The sequence below is a fragment of the Drosophila navojoa genome, chromosome 2 (genome assembly GCF_054131105.1).
Source record: "Drosophila navojoa isolate 15081-1374.11 chromosome 2, UAZ_NAV_1.0, whole genome shotgun sequence".
Taxonomy (NCBI): Eukaryota; Metazoa; Arthropoda; class Insecta; order Diptera; family Drosophilidae; genus Drosophila; species Drosophila navojoa.
Window position 1 is genome coordinate 19,174,482 of NC_142890.1, and position 19,202 is coordinate 19,193,683.

General features: G+C 42.8%; 4 protein-coding genes across 4 annotated transcripts; 2 read left to right on the top strand and 2 right to left on the bottom strand.

Annotated features, from left to right (window-relative positions):
• Positions 1-252: 252 nt before the first annotated feature.
• Positions 253-1,338, top strand: LOC108652005 (tetratricopeptide repeat protein 12). Its single transcript, XM_018102005.3, has 4 exons — positions 253-511; positions 571-798; positions 872-994; positions 1,052-1,338. Exons 1-4 carry the CDS (start codon positions 402-404, stop codon positions 1,266-1,268), a joined length of 678 nt encoding a protein of 225 aa, XP_017957494.1. The 5' UTR covers positions 253-401; the 3' UTR covers positions 1,269-1,338.
• A 206-nt stretch (positions 1,339-1,544) lies between these two features.
• LOC108652012 (uncharacterized) lies at positions 1,545-2,646 on the top strand. The gene is made up of 4 exons (XM_018102017.3): positions 1,545-1,813; positions 1,878-2,141; positions 2,195-2,317; positions 2,376-2,646. The coding sequence occupies exons 1-4, from the start codon at positions 1,704-1,706 to the stop codon at positions 2,590-2,592; spliced, it is 714 nt and encodes a 237-aa protein (XP_017957506.1). The 5' UTR covers positions 1,545-1,703; the 3' UTR covers positions 2,593-2,646.
• Positions 2,647-5,353: 2,707 nt separating this feature from the next.
• On the bottom strand, positions 5,354-6,702 carry LOC108651994 (uncharacterized). The gene is made up of 2 exons (XM_018101976.3): positions 6,206-6,702; positions 5,354-6,139 (listed from the first exon to the last, which is right to left on the bottom strand). Exons 1-2 carry the CDS (start codon positions 6,485-6,487, stop codon positions 5,399-5,401), a joined length of 1,023 nt encoding a protein of 340 aa, XP_017957465.1. The 5' UTR covers positions 6,488-6,702; the 3' UTR covers positions 5,354-5,398.
• Positions 6,703-15,641: 8,939 nt separating this feature from the next.
• LOC108660235 (sodium-independent sulfate anion transporter) lies at positions 15,642-19,095 on the bottom strand. The gene is made up of 5 exons (XM_018113569.3): positions 18,458-19,095; positions 17,112-17,332; positions 16,702-17,023; positions 16,476-16,637; positions 15,642-16,416 (listed from the first exon to the last, which is right to left on the bottom strand). Exons 1-5 carry the CDS (start codon positions 18,951-18,953, stop codon positions 15,713-15,715), a joined length of 1,905 nt encoding a protein of 634 aa, XP_017969058.1. The 5' UTR covers positions 18,954-19,095; the 3' UTR covers positions 15,642-15,712.
• Positions 19,096-19,202: the final 107 nt, after the last annotated feature.

Below are 19,202 nucleotides of genomic sequence, written 5' to 3' on the forward strand. Positions count from 1 at the left end.
CTCGCTTTCCTATGCTTTGTCACTTTTTCGCTCGTTTTGCTAGACAATTTTAATACCACAAAATTTTAATTGAGCTAATCCTTAAAACCACATGCTGGCTAACGAGCCAGCTGCTAGCTGCTCGCTGTTCTGTGCTAGCCAGGGCTAATTTGCCGTCCAGACGGCGGGTGGTTGGCGGTGCTGCAGCCGGAAATGCAGCCACATTTGCACAGCTGCAGCAAATGATTATTGCTGTTCGGTATATTAGCTAAGTTGGCTGTGCGTTGGCAATTGATGAAGTCGGAGCTGACGCCGGAGCTGCCAGCTAGGTCAGTGCTACAAATTGAGTCAAACGAACAAGTTCGACAGCCACAACTACAACCAAAACCACAAGTCACAACCACAACTCACATCTCATCAAAATGGGCTCTACACAACACCCCGATTTCGAGGAGAACTTTCTGCTGAAGCCCTCGAAGGTGGACGATCTGTTCAAGTTCTTGGACGAAATAGCTAAGGCTAACAAAATGGAGTAAGTGCCTGCAGCCGCTAGTCGCTTCATAAGTCTTTAACCTGAACTGTTGATTCAAGAAAGAAGAAGGACGAGAAGGTCGAGGTGGACTTGAGTGCGGGTGTTACGGAAACCAATTTTTTGGTCATGGAACGCTGCCCTCTGGGCTTAAAGAAGCCGAGCTTCAAGAAAACTAGCGTTGTGTCCAATCTCAACCAGATGACCTTCATGCGCCAGATCGATATGACTTCGGATCAGCGCAATACCGCTCGGATAGAGCGAGTACGCGTTGCAAACAATTATCGCAGGTGAGATTAGTTATGATTCTTCAAGAAAAGCTTGCTCACTCCCTCTCTCTCTCTCTCTCTCACTCTTTCTCAGACTCGGCAACGCGGAGTTCCGAAAGCCCAACTACGAAAAGGCTATTGAGATGTACAGCAAAGGTCTGCAATACATATCCGATACCGAAGTGCTCTACCTCAATCGCGCTCTGTGCTATGTTAAGTGAGTTCTCTAAATACCTACATAACTCCGTGTTTAATATTCAACTAATACTTGTAGAAAACGTGAATACAAACGGGCCATAATCGACATAGATTTTGTGTTGTACCACCTGGATTTCCATAGCTTGCGAGGCTGGCTCTATAAGGCCGGCACCCTGAAGCGCATGAACAACGAGGCTGGCTATAAAGAGTGCGCTGATAATGCGCGCCGATTCAATAGGGAATTCGTCGGTTTTGTTGATAAATTCCTAGAAAAAATGAGAACAGATTTTTGATTTTTCAAATTTTATCATTTGACTAAATGCAAATGCTAAAAATTTTGTTTATTTAGGCATTTCGTTGAAATACGATTCGTTTTACATTCACTCTCCATTGCATAGAATAACTAAATAAATTTGCTATAGATATTTATATGAAACTGAATTTTTAATGGTTCATACTCTTATTTTAAATCATTGCTGCAATTGCAGCATCTATGAGTGTAGCAACAGGATGATAATCCTATTTTATTCGCTGCATTTATGCAGCGTAAGTAGGCTGTGATCTGGATTCCCGATCATGGGAGCGAGCACACAAACATTAACTCAGTATTGAAAACTGAGTCAAACAAACAACAACAAAGACAAACAAAACACAAACAAACAATAACAGAGACAATACATAACAAACGAATCACAGGAAGACAACAAGGACACAAACACTTCGACACAATGTCTACCCTGGTGCACGCAGAGCTGGAGGAGAACTTCTTGAGTAGGGGTTCCTTGGTGGACGATCTGCTCAAGTTCCTCACAGAGGTGGCAAAGTCCAATCAAATGGAGTAGGTGCAAGAGTGTACATTCGATTTCCGATAAGTGATCGATATCAGATAATCGTCCCCTTAGCGCCGGCAAGAAGGAGAAGGAGGCCAAGGTGGACATTGACTATAGTGCGGGTGTCACGGAGGACAACTTTTCGGTCATGACGCGCATTTCAACCGGGAAAAGAGAGTATACCAAGAAGGAGTCCATCAATAAGAAAATGATCAGAAGGTCGGTAATACCTGGGAATTTGGACCAAATGACGTTCATGCGCCAGATCGGCCTTAGCTACGAAGCACGTGCGAAGGCGCGCGATGAACGCATTCGCGTTGCCAACAATTTTCGCAGGTAATTCATGGAAATTCTCATCTTTCTGATGGCGCTAATTGATTTTCACTCAGACTGGGCAACGCGGAGTATCGCAAGATGAACTTTGACAAGGCAATAGAGTATTATACGAAGGCCATTGAGTACATCAGCGATTCGATAGTTCTCTATGTGAATCGCAGTCTCTGCTTCGCCAAGTAGGCCCCCTTCCAACTAAACCAATGCTATTTATCTAATCAGCTCCTCCCTGGACAGGAAGCGCGCCTTCAAGCGCGCTCTGATGGATCTGGACTATGTCATACTGAACTTGGACGAGCGCTGCCTGCGCGCCTGGCTGATCAGGGCCGGCACCTGCAAGCGGATGAACGATGAACGTGGCTATGAGACCGCAGTGGATAATGCGCGCAGACTGAACCAATCGCAGGGGAAGTATATCGATTATTTCCTGGAAAAGGTTCGCTCCGATTTCTAAGCTGCACTTGCATTATAAACATATGTACATATTAATACATTGATACATTGATAAATTGATACACTAAAGCAATTAGAGAATGAAAATAACAAAAAACATAAAATTCATAATAATAGAGATATATAAATATATAAATAAATAATTGATAAATAAAAATAATGATAAAATATGAATAAATAAAATAAATCAATAAAAATATACTAAAATAAATAAATATAGAAATAGTTTTAATAGAAGAGTCTTATAAGCCCAAAAGCTACTCAGAAAACTCTTCCAGAGCCGAATCGAAGCTTATTTAAAGTTCATATATTTATATATCAAATCTGCTGATATTGAACTAATTTATTTTTTGTGCTGCAAAAAATGTTTTTCGTTGATAACCAAGTTTATGAATTTATTGACAAATTAAATTTAGCTCTCAATAATTTATTGTCAAAGCCCATTTAATATAACATTGCTTTTCGAACTTTAATAAACAACGCAAACTGCGCAAGTGTAAAAAAATATTGAGGGCGATAACAACAACAAGAACAACAACAACAACAACAAGTGGAACGAACAACTGTGGGCCAAATGAAATTTGCAATTTTTGCATAAATTCAATAAAAATTCCTATTGTCATGAGAATATTTGCCAATACAATATACACACACTCGCACACGCACTCGACAATACAAGCAGCCAGCATCCCCCCCCCCCCCCCCCCCCCTCCCTTTTTCCTTGCCCATCGTCGCCGTCGCCCGTTGCCCGTTGCTGGTTGCTCGCTTTGGTAACTCCGATAGGGCCTGCCCCGCCCCATTTTGTATGCTGCCCGCCTTCAACTCCAGTTGCAGGCACGATAAGGGCCACTTATACGCTTCGTTTGGAGCACGCTTACCCACAGAGGGGAGGCGTGGCAGCCACAGAGTTTTCAATATGGCGCCAACAGCATTTGCATTTGCATTTGCCTTGGCTAAGCCAGGCAGTTGTGTGCCATAATGAAATGCAGTTCAAATGCTTTGGGTATAAACTTTTGTCACAACTGCCAGAGCGAGGCGTGGCAAGGCAGCATTCCCCCATCTTCCCCCTCTAATGCTGCCTGTGTGGGATGTGTCGTTGTTGCATTGTAAACTGTGGCAAACAAACGCAACGGAAGTGCCACAAAAAGGGTTTCACAGTTTGTCAATTGTATGCGACCGCCGAGCCGACACCTAAGCCACCGCACCACCGCACCACCACAGCACCACAGCAGCCGACAGCTCTGTGGTCGCTGGCATTTCCCATGACACTACTGACACGCTGCCCTGACTCTGGCCACACTGGCAGCCGCAGTCTGTTGTTGACTGTGCATCTAAGAAATGCAAAAATCCTTGTGGCTTAAATTCTAATCAATGTGGCTGTTGCCACGCCCACGCCCAACGCTTGTAATCAATGCTGTAAACACTTATTTTTGTGGTTGCATCGCTGCAACAGCTACCACAGCAGTCATTGCCTTTGCCTGCTGGCAACCAATTCTGTGGCACAGCCAAAGTTTGCCGCATGCCTCAGCGTTGCCCGCTTCCTGGTCGAGAATGTTGAGCTCTGCTCTTTTTTGCTATCGACTAGGACTAAGCCCTGACATCAGTGTCGCTTCTGCAACGTTGCGGCATTTCCTAGGTGTTGCACTACGAAAAACCCTTTAGAATAGTCACTGAATAGTTGGAAAATCCGCAATGCAACGGTTAAGCTAAAACATGTTAGCCTTAAAGGCGAATATGGATACAACTTGTGTAATATATTGTGTCTATTGTAAATTACCATCTCTTCTTTTAATAGGCCTCGAGATAAGTTTTTGTATTCTCATTTGGTCAACTTGATTCAGAGATAGCTCTTTCGTTTCCTTCGCAAACGGAAGTCAGCTGAACTACTTTGCAGCTCTGCGACCCATTGGGTTCGCTCTCCTGGCAATGTCCTTAGAGAAATGCGACGGCTGAGCGTTCAACTTCATGGCTATAAGCCAATGTCAACAAACAGCTTCATAAATCAGGCTACGCTTGATCTCTGTGAACAAAAATTTCATCCTGCTGCCAACATCTATTCTCAGGAGGATCACTATAAACCCATTTTCAACACGCATTCAAACTATATTTTAGCATCGCAGTTGCTTGGGACATTCTCACTTCCACGGCCACTTCCACTCGGCCACACCCACGCTCTATCCCCGTCCTGCTTCTATCTAGCTGGCAAATTGTCCAGAGCTGTGTTTAGTTTTCAGCTTGCGGCTTGTGGCTCTGCATCTCGGCAGCGTCTTGGCCAAAAAGTAATTTGGCCTTTATCTGTATTGCGGTTTAAACAGCCAAACAAGACCCGAACCAAATGCTCGTTGGCCATGCGGGAGAAAGCTCTCGGGTTGAGCATGAGTACGTATTGGGTACATTGTCGTTGTTTTAATATGTGTATTTTTGTTTGTTTGCCATCATTTCTATTCCACACCCTGTACGCACTAATGCCATGCAAGTGGGTATATAGGACGACACAGTTTGGGAAATCTAATCAGCCTTCACATAATATTTTACATAATATATTGAGATATTTTATATAATATATACACTATTTCCTCTGCTTATTTTTCTGTTGAAGCTAGAAAATATAATTTAAAATATATACGCTCGCTTATCTCACGCCTGCATATTATCGATAAATATCGATTTCACAGAAAATTTAGCAGTTGATCATTTATAGTGTTGTTCAATAAATATTATGTCATGCTAGTTTTTTGTTTTTAGATATTTTAATCAATGAAGCCTTAAAGTTCGTACATTCACACAGGTGCAATTTCAATCTTAAGCTAAATTGAAAAGCGCATCCAGCGCATTTGCACACTTTCCTGCCATTGTAATGCATCCTCATAGAGCGGTGCAAACTTCTTGGGGAACTGGCGCTTCAGACATGAGATCACCGTGCCGGTCAGATAGTGGCGCGGTGACCAATCGCACTCGCACGGCGGACAACAGGTGCTGCAATTTTTCGAACAATGCTCAGAGCCTATTTTTGGCCCTGACTTAACATTTTTCAGACAATTTAGTTGCCAAGGCCCCTGGGCATCGAACTCAGACGGGGTGCTACAGAGGAAATCCACTGTTTCATCTACCACATCCGAGGATTCTTCTTCAAGGGTACTATTGCTTGGAAATATATCGATGTACATGTTGAAGCGCGGCATGCCCCCAATTAGCTCCTTGAAGTTGTGTTCACGCTCCCTACGCAGCCACAGTTCGAGAAGATCCCAGTGCTCCAAGTTCTTAGAGCGTTCGCGGATGAGGCGCATGCGAGTATAAAAGTCCGAGCGCCTGAGTGCATCATAGTTGACGCCCGTCTGCGTGTGCCACAGCAAGTAGAGCTCGTTGGGCTTCTCGTCCGGCAGAGAAATACTGTGTGAGAATTTGGTCAGCTCAAAGTGAATCAGCATCCGGATGCCATAGGTAATGTGTTTGATATGGTCGAAGTCCTTGATATTCATTGCCGACAGCGCGGCAGCATCCAGTAGCAGGAGCTTGCGGCCCTTGATCTTATTCACACGAAATGTGTTCTGTGGATTTGATAGAGAGCCCAGTGATCGCTTTTGCTGTTGACATTCATTCTCTTATTGACTCACCACGTATTGGGGATATCCATAGCGAAGAATCCAGCGTCGTGCAGCCTTGCAGTCCCATTCAAAGACCGACGTCAAGGGCACCTCATCGACTGCGGCAATACACAGTTCGAGCAGAGGTGTGGGCGAGTGATGGAACGGCAAGGGCCACAGGGAGTGATCAAAGTGGACTCTCCTTTCCAAGAGAGGAGTACGACGAAATTTGTGTGGTGGAATCGGAATTACTTTTTTAGGACTAATCCTACGCTTGAATTTCGTATCTGTTGCGCCATATAGATAATTCATTATATATATAGGTGTATAAAGGTATAGGAGTGTAAAGGTGTAGGAGCATAAAGGTGTGAGAGTATTAGTGTCAATATAAAGATGTAGAGGTTTACAGGAGTATGGGTATCTATCAGTGTATGTGTGTATGGGTAGGTATATGTATTGTGTAATCAGGGAATAATCTGTTTGGGAACAGAAATGACAAAAGTGTCGGAGAATACTGTTTCATATTTAAATAGCAAAGCATCATATGGAATACGAATAATATGCAAATGGATAGTATAAGAGTTTTGAAATGGGTCATCTCTAAAAGAGTTGCCAAGGAAACATAGATATACGAATATTATTGAAGATTGTTGTGCTAAAACTTAAAAATAATATATATATATATTAAGTATATATTTTATTTATATTATATGAACTTAAAATAATTTACAAATTAAATATATAATATTGTTAGATTGATTAATATTGTTAGATTGATTATTGTTTAATAATGCTTGAGTATATTCATATACATTCATATATCTATATAATTTTCTTTATGCAGACAGGTCTAATATTATTTTCATTGTGCCACCAGGCATCTGCTAGTCGTTCACTCTGGTTTAAATGCATATTTCCTCTTATTTTGGGTTTTGCTTTTCTATGCTCAGCCACTTCCGGGACTCATTATGGCTTAGCCAAAATTGCATTTTGGCTGCCAGAGCTTGGGGAACTTTTGCGTTCTTGGCCAAGTCGGTTGGGCGTGATGCGTATTTTGTTTATTTTGCAGTTGGCTCGCTCGACATTAACCAGAAATTGAACTAGCTGAGCGCCAAAGTTTTTCATTAAGCAGACAGCCTCGACTCGTCACAGCCAGAGCGGCTGTCGTTGCGAGGCTGGCAGTTCATTTAAAGTTCTGGGCAGACCATTTTAATTAGCATGCCAATTCAGTTGGCTGGTCTGTCCCCCCGGCCCTGCACTTCCCAAGTCGAATGACCAGAAATCTATTGACACTTTTGCGCTTTATTAAATGTTTATTTGCTTTGTTGATTTTGATTTTCTCATCGAGTGCGCAGCGAATTTGAAATGCAAACAACAACAGTATGAGAAAACTCTGTCGAGGGTCGCATCATCAATATGTGCGCAGCCGAAGGGCGAGCACGCAAGGCGGAATACGGCTGGATTCCGAGTGTTTCACTGTGACTAGCTTAAGGTTAAGGATGGCACACACCCACACACACACCCCGCTTCCTCTGTATGAGCACGCCCGCTGGCAATGAACAGTAAATAAGGCAAATCTATATGCGAGAGGAAACCAAGTCACACACACAGACACACACACACACACACACTTGGCCAGTGGCTGCGACAATGACTGGCCAGAACAAATAGAAGACACAGCCAAAGCAGCGCCCTCTCGCGTCTGCGCCCGCTTCTGTTACCGTTACTGTTACTGTTGTTACACTTACCGCTACTGTTACAGTTACTGAATTAGCAATTGACTATATTGGCTGGGTGTTGTACGCTGACTATTGGCTGAACAATACCCAAAGGTGGTCTCTTCTTTTGGCAATGCACTGAAGATAATTGTGGAGTGATTCTTAAGGCATGAAATATACATCAATTTTTAAAAATAAAAAAATAAAATATTCCATAAATAAAAAAAGTCAATCAAAATGATAATAAATTTAAATAAAATTATATTAAATTTTAGAAAATTAATAAAGTAGTTACTCAATAAATAATATTAGAATAAAAAATAAATAAAAATAATTTTCCCTTTGATTGCCACTGTAAGACTTGATTGAAGTATGCATTAGCTCTGTTAATCTTCATAAATCAACAATATTGGAATGTTAGTTAAGGTATCTTATTGGATTTGTTTGTGCTGAGTAAACAAGAAAACAATGGATGCAGCATTGCGTGTAGTTCACTCGAAAGTTTTTCTAGTGTTGGCTGCTACGATACATACACATACGTATTTCCCATTTTCACACACAGACAGATGAAATGTATTCACGTTGCTTTTTCATTATTCATGACAACTTGCTCTTGGCCGTGCTCGTTGCTAGCTGTAACTGAGTCAAAGCAAACACCAGACACAAATACAGACAAAGGTAGAGACAGCATCAGCAAACACAAAAAAAAAATTGAAGGAAGTAAAATGAAGATGGCACACACACACACACACAGACACACACTAAGGCATATACAGATTGTGAGCGGAAAAATAACAAAAATGACAATAAAAAGCAGTAAAACAATTTTCCCTCCCACCGCGAGGCGTAGACAAAGTCAGAAAAACAGCGAACCCAAAAGGAAACTAATATTTTAAGAAAACAAGACACGGCCACCGCCAGGGTGGTTGGATGGGCGATGGTGTTAGTGGGGGGATGGTTTCTCTTACACATGTGGCTGCATGAAATGAAGGCAACAGTTTTGGAATGCCTGAGTGTTGGTGTGGGTGGGTGGTTCGGTGGCTCGCCGGCTTAGCCTTTGCGCAAGTGGCCGTCGTCAAATTCAAGTGACATATTTAGACAGCTAAGCGACTCCCAAGTGTGGCATCCACAGCACAAAGCAAAGGTGAAGTGGCAGTGCCACAGACGCAGCCACAGCAGCATTAGCAGGAGCAGGAGCAGGAACAGGAGCAGCAGCAATTTTGCAGCAATTCCAGCTATTGTTGTTGTATCCCTTTTTTTGTGTGCCATGCAGCGAGGGCTCTTTCCTTTATTTTTTGTAGCTCACGAAACCCCTCACGAAACATAAAAAAAAACCCCAAGCAGCAGCAGCGGACAACCCCACAGAAACCAACGACGACGACAGTTGCTTTTAATAATAAAATCATTGAGCATCAAAGCATAAAAATCAGTCAAGTGCAACATAAGCTTAAAGACCCCGTCGCATGTATGGGTGGTTGGCTGCCAGGAATCGAAGGTGGCCCTTCTAAGGTAGAGCAGTTTCCCCTCGCTGTGCTGTGCATGAGTTCGATTTTGGTGAAGCATTTGTGTTCCTCTGCAACCTCGTCGCTTTTTTATTATTGCCCAGCAGGAGAAATGAATGTGACTTAATGTTATTTTTACAGCCAAATTAGTTGGCTTTTGATGTGCGTTTAACTTTCGTTGATGCTGCTTTAACTTTAAGCCAGACCAGGCAAACTGCTCGAGAAATAAGATTGAATAGGTATCATTCTATCTGTTTCTTCTCTCTCTTTCTCACTGCCTGTCTGTGTTCATGAATGGCCGAAGCCTTGAATACTCTGTTCAGGTTGGATACTCTTTTTGAGGAACTTCAATTTTCATAACTTTTGTTGTTTTATAGTTGATAAATTGTCAATAATTTTTTCAATATTTGCAGTATATATTTTATTTATATAAATCTTCAGTATCACATTTTGTTTTCATAATTTCATTTAATTTTTCACAATTTTCTGAGTAGCGACTTTATTGATTTTATCTAAAAAATTCTTTACTGGCTCTAAAGTTCCATGACAATTTCCTTATTTTGCTGACAGAGCATATTTTAACCTCACTCGAAAATAATGTTAGTAATGCATTCGTGCTTTAATTTACATAAGTTTGCATCAGCTAAAATTTTCTATACTCATTTCATACCTAATAAATATTATATATGTATATATAGCCTTATAGCCTTTTCAAACTGACCATTGGGCTGCTGTTATTGCTGGAATATCCCTATTCAATATAATATAATTAATTTTCAGTGATCTGGTCACACTCGAAGCTCTCTTTTTGGCAGCTTATGTATCGCATTTGATTAAATTAAATTCTAATATAAAAACATAATCAACTTTATTCGAATCTACTACCATCAAGGCTATCAAGAACTATAGCTTCTACATATCATATCTCATGCGTTGCACAGTGCGTGAGGAAATCAAAGTATCTGCAGCTAGAATATGCGAGCTGTGCGGCGGCAATACAGTTTATTGGGCACGCACATTTTGTGCGTAAGTTTTTTTTCTTTTTTTTTTGCGGTGGAGGATTGGCAGACGAAGTGAAGCATAGACGGCACAAAGGAGAGCAGGAGAGACGGATGCGGATGTGGATGTGGATGCGGTAGCCAAAGTTGGAAAAGGTGGTGTATGCAGTCATAAAGAGACGCCGCAGCGCCAGTTGGGCCCGCTGCGTGCAGCCATAAAAACTCATAAACTGGATTCGCACATGTGTGCGTGTGTGTGTGTGTGTGTGCTGTATGTATCTTTAAGATACATTGGCAGGCACATTAAGTTGCGACAGGGCAGGCAGCTTATTGCCACACTCACGGGACAGACATCGGACGGCAGAAGTTAAGTCAAGTGCAATCATTTCAAGCTGCTGCATTCGTAATTGCATGAAGTACTCGCAAGTGCTCACAATTCATATGCCTAGCTCGTAATGCGGCAGCTGTTGCCATCCATTCGGTGGCCAGCACTGAAGTGTGCGCACTTCAGTCTGATGCCACTTGTCAGACCTGCGGACGTATGCAGAGTTTGATTGGGAAATGAGCTGTGCGAGAGCTAAATATTTGTTTAATTACTTTTTGCTGTACATTGTTTACAGGGTATTTCACAGTTGCCGTTGTAGATTCTGTTTGTCCAGCTGAAGTGCTGCTCGCAGCACAATATTCCCAAATGCACTTGCTGAAAAATGTTGGAGTGTCTGGTCAAAACTGATTTGATTAGCAATTTCAATTCAGTTGATGATGTGCAAAGCTTTCCAAGTAACAGCAAAACTCTGGCTATTGCAACGAAAAACTTGTCTGACCAAAGAGACTCGAGTACGTTTCGAGGTGCAAAGTAAGCAAGCTGGCTTCAAAGAGGATTTATTTCAAGCCCTGCATATTATAATACATATGGGATGCACTTGTAAGATGCTTTACTTAAAAGCCAATCTGATGTACTGAATCACATTCTGTCTGTGTTCCTTGAATTTAAGCTCAAATTTAAATATTTCCTCTCAGCAGCTTTAATCTGTATCTGAACTCATTTGCGTGCAGCCCCAAACGAATTGATTTATAATTTAAATTAAATGTATCTCGGCACACGACAATGAAGAGGCCAAACAACGCACATACACAGCACGCCCTCCAGCGCAGGCAAACTCAGCTAGACAGGACGGGACAGGAGGCAACCCTTTAAGCTGTTTTGAAGATTGTCCGCGGCGTTAAGCTCCGCTTCACGTCGACGCTGCCATCTAAGCCCTGCCGCACGAAAATCAAACAAACCAAACAGTCCGAGGACATTGAGACAGAGCTGCTCGCCCGGCATCCTTGTCCCGCATTGCCTGACATCATCCTTCGTCCTCTGGTCCACGCGCATAGTTTTTCCACGACGCGCTGCTGTGCGGCTCATTGACATCATTTGCTTTGTACTTGCGAGCTTGTTATTTTCTACAAATTGTTAATTATTTTCATTGCGCTTATTATGAAACTTTCTGCCCCAGCCGCCCCTCCCTCTCTCTGTCGAAACTCTACTCCGCTGTTTGTCGCTTGTTGTCCTTAAGGATTTTTGGCATTTAATTAAGCGCAATTAAATTGACATTTTAAACAATTTAAACAAGCAAATAGACGTCGCAATTGGCTACCCCCACTCCCAGCCACGCCCCACAGCTTCAAGGCGGCTTCCCTTTACGTACTTTGGCGCATATTGAAACGCTTTATGGCCAGAGGCCAATTGGCTTGCTGCCTGTCGTGAAGTCCTGGAAGCTTTAACGCAGCCGAAAAAATCGATAAATGAGCGGTCCAATACCAGGCCCCAACGTCAACCTTAAGCGTCCGAGCGCCCCCACCCCCACCGCCACGGCACATGCGTCTATTAATTATGTCTTTTGCCGTTTTGTCACATTTAAAGGCGAAGCAATTAAGTTGCCAGGGGAATATTATGGAGAGAGCAAGAGAATGGGCGAGCCAGGCATAATGTATACCCAGAGTCACATAATACGTATCAATGGACACAACATGGACATGGACATGGACATGGACATGGACATGGCTGTGGATATGCTGCTGTCCGTCTCCATTGCCCACTTTGCTACGTGACCAGCACAGTAATTCATATGAAAATTTAATTTGTTAGGCCGTACAAAGTGAACAAACGGGCCTAAAAGGGAGGGCCAGTCGCTGGAGGAGCAGTCAGGGGGCAGGCGGCAGACGGAGGAGGTATAGCTGCAGCGGGGCAATGAAACCAAATGGTTTTTACGTTTCTAACCGCATGTGAAAATAAATATTATTAGGTAAGCATTGAAAACAAAAAAAAAAATAGCCAAAGTTAGCTAAGTGTAAACGAGACTGCTCAGCTAGCAAATACCCTGGACCAAAGACACTCAAGGTTTGCTTACATTCATTCCAGGCTACTATAGATCCATGTAAAAATCTAGCCATAGCCTTAGCTTAGCTCGTAGTATTATTGGAAATATATTATTATTATATATTCACTTAAGAATAAAATGTAAAAAAATTAAATAATAATTATTTCAATTTAAATATACGTCTGATATCACAGTTGATTCAATATCCGAATGAGTTTCTAGCTTAAAATATACAAATGTAAATTTCATTTAAACTACAGTCAAGCACGCCCTCGCTTCAATTGTAATTCCACCAGTTTGGCAGGGTATAAATACCTTTAATACGTGTGTTTGGCATCATGAAATATGAAAAATGATTGCATTTTTGGCACAAACAGACGGAATGCGGTTTGGCTTGTTTTCGCATTGTCAACACGTGGCCGAAAGCCGCAAAGTATGCAACGCAGTTTCCGCTTTTAGGATAATTTTTGTGATTTTGATTGCCGGCACCGCAATTTGAATGATATTTGGTTTTCTCGCGGTCGCCACATGCCATCAGAAATGTATTGGTTTAAATTCATTTATTTCCAAACACATATATCGCTGTCTGTATGATATATTAGTTTATTAAGTGCCATTGAGAATAAATTCTATGCGAATATTTATGCCTGTGCCTCTATGAATGTTTATATAAAATTAATCTGAAGTGTTTTTGAACATTTTTGGTCAATAATTGTTAGCATCAGCTTGGGCAATATAAGTGTTTAATATTTGGTTTAGTTTAGTTTGGGATTTGCAGGCCATGAAAACTTTAATTTTAAAGTTGATAAAAGAGTCTAGAGAATATGTAAATTAGTTTTTCATGTGTTTTTAATAATGTTAACAGCAAATTTAATATGACAAAATCATTGCTCTCTTATTTTAAATTCTTGAACAATTTTTTGCTGCATTAAAGCGCTTCATTATAGCTGGAAAATGGTCAAAAATAGCTAAAATATTGTGCGCAAACTTCCATTAAACACGGCATACAGATTACCTTGATTGAGATTGAAGACTATTCATCTTATATGGTTCTACTACTTGTCCAATTAGTGGATAAAATAATTTATATTTCTTTTTGTTTTGTACTTATAATTTCAGATATATTTATGATACAATAAAATCATTTGATTTGGAATAAGTTTAACAAACTGAAGCACATTTTCTCTAATTGAATTTGAAATTCCTATTTTAATTAGCGCTGCGATTCAGCTTAAGTTTGTTCATAATATTATGATAGTAAGCGCATTTATCTAAAGATATTTATACCTCGAGCCAGTAAATTAGGTAGAATGCATTTCACACTATTCACAGCATCGATCTTGGTCCATTTTAATGTAAATTGAAAATGTAAGCGACGCATTAAGCTCATTAGCTCAGCTATGCAGAAAATGCCGGGCGGACGAGGAGTGGGCCGGACGGAAGGGAGCATGACTGAATGCAGCTGAAGACAAGTCAGCTGAACAGCTTAGCAAATAGAGTCCAATGAAATAATTAGCAGGACAAGGCGATGGCAAGGCAGAGCTGCACAATTTGCATGGCCAGCGCCACCTGACTGTGGCCAGTGGTTGGATGGTGGAGTGATGGGGTGGTTGGGTGGTTGGGTGGTTTCGGTGGCTAGGCGGCTAGGCGGCTTGGCGGCTTGGCGACTGGGTTTGCTAACTTTGGACAGCATTTTAAATTTCATTAAATCAGCTCACTTCGTTTGCCAATGCAATCAACATCGCAAAGCGAAGGCAAACTAAAGCGAACCGGCAACAAGGCCCGTCGCAGGCGCCGCTTTTTATTTGCAACGCCTCAAGTGCTTGAAAATCTACTTAGATGCCCAGCCCGCCCGTTGACCGCTGAGGGCGTGCGGGGCAGCGCTTAACCTTACGTAATTAACTTGCTTGACGCTCGCTTTTCCACAATTTCTTTTTGTATTCGTATTCTTTAGGCGAAGGGTATAGTGAGCTACACAGTCAGCTTGAGCATCTCTCTCTATGTCTACTTAATTCGGATGGACTTTTCTATACCTAGTAGCTATGCGAATTATCTATCTGTTTTATTATGAGTTAATTTAAAAAAATATATAAATATGTACTGTAGTTTATAACTGGATATGTTGATCAGTTCTTATTTTATGTAAATATTCATAGAGCATTTAAACATCGTTAGGTGTCTCCTCTCTCTCTCTCTCTCTCTCGCTTCCTTTGTCCATCTGCCTTTCCTTCTCTAACAATCTCTGTCTCTGTTGCCTCAACTTAACTTGTCTGTTTTCTCTCCTCTTTAGCTGCTATAGAATTTGTGTTTCTCGTTCTTTTATTGCGTTTTTCTTAGTTTGATCCACTTTGTGCATGGATTTTAGTATAATTTCTTGCAGTTTCTGCAAAGTTTTGTGTTGCTACTTGAAAAAAAGAGAACGAAAAGAAAAACGTCCCATGGCTGGCTTGGCGGAGGCGTTGAATTTGTGTGTTGCTTCGCTTTCGCTTTTCTCTAATTTCTTTGCGCTATTTTTCACAATTTTTTTGCAGTTTCCGTTTTTATTTTTTTCTCGTTTTTCTGACCGCCGTTCGGCTTTCTAAGTGAAAAAGTAAACAGAAATCCATTAGCTTGGCAATCATTGACGGCGCTTCCAGTGGCACATCCCGAACTCCACCTCGTCACTCCCCTCTCCTGCCAGCTGTCCCACTGACCACTTTATATATAATATGTGTGTGTGTGTGTGTGTGTGGGTGGGTGGGTGGCTTTGGCTGGGTGCAAAAGAGTGGCAGAGGTCAGTGTGGCTTTTATAAATTGCTGCCATCAGCGCATTTGTTCCACTTTTTCACTTTTATTTGGGCTTTCGGCTTCCAGGCGTCTGCTATGGATTGAGCACGGCAATATTTTGGTTGTTTATGGGAGAAACAATGAAAGTTTATTTAAATAAATAATAACTTAAAACTAAATGCCAAGACTATTCCACATCAATCTTATACCCCAGATCTATGGAGGCGCGTATGTGTGCATTCAGACTGATGTGGCCGTTGCGCAGTGATTCCTGTGTGAGAAACTCCTTGACCTTGGCCTCGCTTGCGCAGAACACCAAGTTATCCGTCACGTCGATGAGGTGCTGCAGATGCTCGGGAAATCTGTAGAGTATCAGGAGTATGGAGCTGGAGGCGTCCGACTGCCTGCACAAGTCACTCGACAGCTTCGATATGCCCTGGGCAGCCGTGTAGTCCAGGCCCGTTATCTTGTGCCCATCGATGACCACGGAGATCTTGAAGTCCGCCCGTGTGCACGCCTTGAGCACAAGAGCTCTCAGATGATTGATGGCCGGGAAGTAGATGCCATTGCCAGGCACCACCGATATGTACTGCATATCGTCCATTTCCTGTATTCTCACCAATATTTCCGGCCGTGCCCACAGGAAGAGCAGGTGCAGCGCCGTCACCACGATGCTGACAAACAGGCCCACCTCCACGCCAAAGAGCACGCACACACAGAAGCACAGCAGCCAGATGCCGAAGTCCCGTTTCGACTCGCGCCACAGCCGCAGCGGAAGCTTAAAGTCCAGCAGCGTAAAGATCGAGCAAATCAAAATGGCCGCCAGCGTCGCCTCCGGTATATAGTTGAAGTAGGGACTGAGGTAGCTCAGCGCCAGCAGCACAATGATGCCTAGAGGTAAATGCGAGGTAAGTCTGTGACATCATCGAACAGGAGCTGCCTGCACTCACCCAGATACAAGTTGGCCATGGGAGTCTTGAGGCCACAGGCTGTGCTGATGGCATAGCGGGTGAAGGCGCCCGACGAGGGCATCGCCTGCACACAGGAGCCAAACATGTTGCACAGTCCAACGGTGAGCAGCTCGTGATTGGTATCGACCAGACCCTTGGGTGCTGAAACCATACAGGGTAGAAATAGCAATTACAGTCGTGACCCGAGCTGTATCAGCATACTTACTCAGCTTGCCAATGGATATGTTTGTCAGGATGCCAACAATGGGTATGACAATGATGCCCACATTGAGCTCCTGCAGGATCTGCCAGAAGCTAAAGCTACGCTCAGGCGTTTCGATGCTCAAGCTGGGCACCGTGAAGTTGGGCAAGCTGGAGATTGCATTCGAGCTGAGGGAATAGGGCACCGTCTCCCGGTAGCCCAGCCAAATGTAGGAGACAATGCCGGCAATGAATACGATGAGCGTATTCCTCGACGTCGCCAAATAGCGACAGCAGACGCGCAAGGCTTTGCTGCGTTTCTCACAGCGGGCGACGCGTTCCAACAGCTGAGAGGACAGATTGGAAAAGAAGAAGAAGAGGATATACAAAATGAAATATTTCTGTTCAATGTGAATCAATGTGTTTTGTATGCACCTCGAGCAACAGCAGAAATACAATGGCACACGTGCCCATGATCAGATCAGCCATATTCGCCTCGCCGATGCGTGAGCTGAGGGTGCTCACGGAGCTGATGAGGCCGGGCACTAAGTATTTGATGCCCAGGAGGACCTTGATCTGCGACTCAATGACCAGGATTGCTGTGGCCGAGGAGAAGGCTTTGATCACCGGCATCGATATGAACTCAAAGATGAAACCTGAAATTCGTAATTGAATTGAATTGATTGAATGAAATGAGTAAATCCGCAATTATTTCAGCGACTGCAAGTGTCAATTGAATAAATTTATTGAACTAGATCAGGTTTATTTGTGAATATAAAGAATCGTCATCTAACTGTGCTGCCGATGTGATTTCCAGTCACGAAGCGTGATTTACCCTCGTTCCGGCGCATATTGTTTTGTCAGTGAATCGATTAGCACTATAATTACTAAATTAACGACACGTCTATAATTGAGGCACGGCTTTGCTTATCTGTTTGAAGCTGTCCGCTAATTGATCCACTCTACAGTGACAGTTGACAGTGCCACCCTCTATCGACTGTCGGGGAACTGCCTCAAATCGGATATAGCCCGAGTACTCAAGTGCCCGTTCCGCTAATCAGCATTGTACACCCAAGTTCAGGGCGAATGAAGCCAATGAAGATATTGTGTGCAATTGACGTAGGCTCTCTCATATACATATGTATGTCTCTAGTTAGGTGGGCATAGATATTATGCTCGCCACCGAAGAAGAAGCTCTGCTCTACTCTCTTTCAATTATGCGGCGTACGAGCGTTTGACTGACAACAATAAAATAGACATGGCACTAGACTCAATTGGCAGTGACGGCTAAGCGTGCAAGAGAACAATGCAAATTTGCCGGATACCGATAGAGTGTCGACGATATATTAGATGTATGTACATATATCATTTATATGTGCTAGCTGCAAAACACTTGTCTAAATAGAAGATAAGGCTTGAATTGTGTATTGAAAATAATTCAGTTGGTGACTTAGGCAAGCATTTACTAAGGCGATACATCAATCAATCGTAAGTCCTATGGCATATAGCAAAGGTTATTGAGATACCAAATTTGAATGGCAAGGGTTCAATACTTAATATTCGAGTAAACAAATCATTATATTATGCAATCATCTAGTCATTTTTCTCATATTCTGTCAGTTAAACAGCAGATAATAGTAAATCAGTAATGAGTCAGCCAATCTGTTGCTCTGTTTACTGATGAAAATGCCTCAAGGATTCATTGGATGAGTCTGTCAATCCCTTAATCTCTCTCTTATCAGTAGTAGACACTTAGTCAATCATACACACAGGTCACTTACCTACACGTAATGCGCCCATAATGATCTGCACGACGCCACTCAAGAAGGTGAGCAGAAACGCGAATTCAATGGGCCTGTTCACGGTGAACTGGACACTGACCAGGGCGACCAGGCTGGTGGGTCCAATGATGACCTTGTCGATGGAGCCGAAGATCAAATAGATAAGCGGACCTATGAAGGCCGAGCACAGGCCGTAGCGGGCAGGCAGACCCGCGAGCAGGGCGCAGGCAATGCTCTCTGGTATGATAGTTAGACCCAGCGTGATGCCAGTTATCAAATCATCAATGCCCCATTCCATATTGTAGCCGGGCAACCATTGAAACACGGGCACATGTCGCAATAATGCGCGCTTCCATTTGGGCTGTGGCGCCCGCTTGGCCACCTTCTCGGCACTGTTGGCGCCCGACGGGACTTTGGCATCGTTCTGGGTGGACAGCAAACGCACTTTAGTTGCCCGCTCTGTGAGTTCAGGGTCCACTTCTAGTTCCGGATACATGATGTGACGAAGAAGCTGCGATAAGGTCTGCTTCCAGTGAGTAGCGATTTGATAATGATGCTGAAAGCAACGCTCAAGCCTCTGATGAACGCTTTTTAATCGTAGATAGCACCTCGCTGATCGCAAATGACGAAGCTCGAATCAACAACGGACCGACAATTCGCAGTCGTCGTTGTCGTATCTGTAAGAGCGTCTCTATACAGATACAGATACAGATACAGATACAGATACAGATACAGATACAGATAC